The sequence below is a fragment of the Monopterus albus genome, unplaced genomic scaffold (assembly GCF_001952655.1).
Source record: "Monopterus albus unplaced genomic scaffold, M_albus_1.0 scaffold196.1, whole genome shotgun sequence".
In the NCBI taxonomy this organism is placed as follows: domain Eukaryota; kingdom Metazoa; phylum Chordata; class Actinopteri; order Synbranchiformes; family Synbranchidae; genus Monopterus; species Monopterus albus.
The window spans coordinates 317,642-322,267 of NW_018128076.1; the positions used below are offsets into that span (position 1 = coordinate 317,642).

General features: G+C 40.9%; 1 protein-coding gene across 2 annotated transcripts in view; it reads right to left on the minus strand.

The window, feature by feature from the left end:
- Nucleotides 1–890: 890 nt before the first annotated feature.
- cntn2 (contactin 2) overlaps nucleotides 891–4,626 on the minus strand; it is a 140,469-nt gene continuing 136,733 nt past the window's right edge. For both annotated transcript variants that reach the window (XM_020617884.1, XM_020617883.1), the window contains exon 23: nucleotides 891–3,720. In XM_020617884.1, the coding sequence (XP_020473540.1) occupies nucleotides 3,611–3,720 (110 nt within the window). In that variant the 3' untranslated portion in view covers nucleotides 891–3,610. The remainder of the gene's footprint in view (nucleotides 3,721–4,626) is intronic.

Below are 4,626 nucleotides of genomic sequence, written 5' to 3' on the forward strand. Positions count from 1 at the left end.
GCATGGTTCAATAGGATGTTTGGTAAATGGAAGGGGGTTATTGTCTCTGTACTCATTACAGTGGCAATTATGATAACTGTCTTGATTACATGTGGTTGTTGTTGTGTTCCTTGTATTCGCTCCCTTTGCAACAGATTAATCACTACAGCCATTGAAGGCAGGGACAGATATGAATCCTAAAAACAAATGATATCATTACTGGAACAGGAAGAGGGAATTGATGAGTGTGAACAAGTTTCCTGCCCCAAAGAGCAGTAAAGGTGTGATCTCTTTTGAGATCAAAAGGGGGAATTGTGAAATATTGAAGCATTTAGGTTGCTATATAACTAAGGCACTAACATAGTTAAGAAATTGTCACAGTATAGTAAATTGACTACTTCATCCATTGGTATGTATATTTGGCAAAAGAAGTTCACCTGCAACAGTGAACAGAGCATCATACAAGTAAAATAATAACAGAAAAGTAGATGGGGCTGATTTGTTGGCAGTGACAACAAAGCTAAACCCATGGATCCCTGTTGCTACTGAGTCTTGGACAATAATCTAAACCCAAAGCATCACTGACTTTTCACCCCTCTGAGTATTAAACTGCTAACAGCAGACAGATCTGCGCAAATCAGCTAAAAAAAAAAAAAAAATTGAAGGCAACAAACAACATTTTTGATGTCTGTCTTTGACAAGCTGACCAGGCTTGACGTGGACAAGTTAACTGGGGTGAAATGTGAGTTACAGACAGAAACTGTCTGCTAAAAGCTGCTCTCTTCCTATACACCATGGTGAACCAGATGTTACATAACAGCTAATTGTTGCCATCAGGATTAGAATGAGGATAAAATATGACACTGTTAATTGTACTCATTGATAACTTTGGCAAACTCTTTAAACACTAATATAATGCCTGCTGCCTCTCACACCAACCTATCAGCTTAAAAGCAGCTGCAGTAAACCAACTGAACACTAAACAGAAGCAGTTTTACAGTGTTAGCTGAGCTACTCAAACAAAACAGGCACAACACATGTAAACAGTGAATTAAATACTCATTTGCCCATCTGATTTCACTTCCCCCAAAATGAGACATTAAAAGTAGAAAATGAAACATTCATTTGGACCAGTGACACAGTTCTGGAGTTTGCTATATTACAGCTGAGGCAAAAACATAAACTAACATACAGACATTAGGAGAAGTGGAAAATCAACAATAAAAAGCTCCTCAGTGCTTCAGTGAGTGACTCCTCTTTTGTGTTCACACTGTGAGCAACAAGGCCAGCACAAACCATGACAAGTTCAGTTGTGTCAGTAAGATTTGGGTTACCAAGACTGATCATGTGGAACAGAAATGGTCAACTTGAATTATTCTGGAAGTGGCTTGAGAGGATTATTATTATCTACAACCAGTTACTCATGTTTGTGTTTTGCATTTTATTGCTGTGTTGAATGACAGTGAGGCTTTTCTGTATGTACAAATATATAGAACCAAATCTTAGATGGATTAATTTTATTATATTCACCATATCACTAAACTGAGTAGAGTTTGCTGTTAGACTTACTGTCAGAATCTGATTACATCCCACTCACTGATATTTCACTACTATCCCTGAGCCTGTAGAAAACTAAGAAATGTGATGTGTACTGGATTTACTGATGTAAATGATGGTAAGGCTCGACCTGGACCTCACACCTGTGTTCAGCCAGGTCAAGTATATGGAGCTTCATGGTCACTGAATATTACTGAATATGATGTGATAAAGAGGTCTCATTAAAACCTTAAATTCAATAAATCTGTTTTTGGAGTGTTTATTCAGTGTGATGTCTTTTTTTTATAATATTGTTTTCAACTTGTTGCAAGTGCACCTGATATACAGTAACAGAGGGATGCATGTACTGTATACTACTGTGGGACTTCAAATACTTCCAAACACTGTCACAAAAACATTTCTAACAATGCTAACATTTCTTTCTGTTGCTCAGACTGGATGGTACTGCTCGGAAGTGGGTCTAGATACAGTATCTTGAACAGCAGCTTGAAGTCTAATTGTAATTCATGACAAATGCAGACTTCATGGTTTAAGAGCAGCTGGATTCAACTGCAGTAAGTCAGTGTAGCAATCTATTCTGTTAAAACTTGTTCAGTACTATCCATCCATGCATTATCTATACCGCTTAATCCTGAATATGGCTGGGCGGGGACTGGAGCCAGTCCCAGCTGGCATTGGGCAAGAAGTGGGGTACACCCTGGACAGGTCCCCAGTCTATCACAGGGTTGACAGAGACAAACAACCACACACACTCACTCCTATGGGCAATTTAGTCACCATCAACCTAAGTGGGCGGAATCAACCTGTAGGAGGAAGCTGGAGTACCTGGAGAGAACCCACGTAGGCATAGGGAGAACATGCAAACCCCGGGTCGGCTAGAGCTCAAACCTGGAACCTTTTTGCTGTGAGACAACAGTGCCAATCACTACGCTGCTGTGCCCAGTTCTAGTCCTTCTTTATTCCATCTCCATAGCTGTCACATCTCCTTGACCTCCTGCCATCCCAGTTATGGGGCACTTTGCTTAACAGGACATTTTAGCATCATGTCAAACCATTTCTTGTTTATTTGTCACAGTACAACACTCCTATGACATATCCTTGGCAGCTCTATTAATATTTGATAATTACTTTCTCCCCTCCAATCTCACGTCAGATATTTATATATCTTATTATATTTGTAGCAGCTAATTTCTGATAGTAGGGCTACTGCGAGCACAAGAGATGGCCTTAAATAACAGTTGAGGGCAATGTTAACGCCAGTGATCAAAGCTCATGAGCACACACCTCCTCATGAACAGATGTTATTCAGACTGAAATGACCAATTTATGACAACTCTGTGCAGTTAAGACAGTATGGTGAACCTGACTACAAACCAACACCACAGAAAAATTATGAGACTTAGGAAAAGAAGATGAAAATAGTCTTCCATTACGCCTATTTTTCTCCAGCATTATTTGGTCACTTCAGTCATTTCAACAGGCATTTTCCTGACCTGAAAGGCTGTAGGGAACACTAATCACACAGTTATGATAGGAAATACCAAGCAGTGAAAAATGCATGATGAGCTATTCTCATATTACCTACAGTCTCTCAGATTTGTTTCATCAGTCAGGTTGCTCTCAGTGTGAACAGGCAGGCCTCCATAACATGTAGCACTTACTGTATATACACAGGTTACACACATCATTGATTCTATGAATAATTTACATCTGAAGCCTGTGTGCCACCCGCTACAGTTCAGAGGATGCTAGTGTAATACGTGTCAGCCATAGATGTGATGGTCCCTGTAAGGCATGGATTTCACTGACCTCAGATTGGGCTGCCCAACCCCCTTCAATTCATCCAGACATGGTTGGTTTTATAAAAAAAAAAAACCAAGACATTCTTTATTTTTATTATTAAAAAATGACAACACAGTCCCCACTTTGCTGCCCCACCCTTCTAATCCCTGTAGTGCTACAAACCCCCAACCCCTGACCATCAGAACTCACCCCGATCCAAAACACAAGCTGAGACACAGGAGAGCTTAAGTTTCAAGCTATTAAAAATAAAAAGACCGAACACTGACTGATATCACAGGCCTGACAAAGACATAAGAGTAAGGAGAACCAAGCAAGTGAAGAGGTGCAGAGGGTGACTGGACAGGCTAGAGGAGGCCTCATTCTGCACCATCATACCAGTTCCTGTGAGACAGAAAGAGAGAAAACTCCATTTATGTCAAATGTCTAGTCACTGTCAGATGTCAGAATAAAACAACAACAAAATGGTAAACCCATTATATAGTCATTAGAATATGGATGATTGGGCAGCACGGTGGCGCAGTGGTTAGCACCGATGCCTCACAGCGAGAAGGTTCTGGGTTTGGGCCCCACCTGGGACCTTTCTGTGTGGAGTTTGCATGTTCTCCCCGTGCTTGCGTGGGTTCTCTCCGGGTACTCCGGCTTCCTCCCACAGTCCAAAGACATGCAGCTTAGGTTGATTGGTGTCTCTAAATTGCCCATAGGAGTGCGTGCGTGTGTGTGGTTGATCGTCTATGTGTTAGCCCTGCGATGGACTGGCGACCTGTCCAGGGTGTACCCCGCCTTCGGCCGATTGCCGGCTGGGATTGGCTCCAGCCCCCCCGTGACCCCGTTCAGGGACTAAGCGGTAGAAAATGAATGAATATGGATGATTTAACCTTAAACCTAAAACTTGATGCAGTCATGTCAGAACTGTACTTTCTAGTGTGCAGAACTGTTTTATGGCAGGTTGATTTACAGAATTGTTTAATCAGTGGGATAAAGTACCTTAAATTTTCAAGTTTTTCATTTTCTGGAATAAACAAACTGAAAATCGGTCTAGTTGTTCTGTCCAGTTTCTCAAATTATTTCCCCACAAAATCTTATATATCATCATATGGGGTCCTTGTCTGCTTGTGAACTATGGGCATTGTGATTCATGGTCAGTGCATATGGAACCAGGATGTCTCTGCGATAAGGGATTTTATCCACATTTCCCACTACCGATGTACAGTATAACCATAATACAAAGATGAGTTATCAGTAAGTGATAGAGTATTCTCATTTCTGCCTTTTAAATCTTACTTTTTT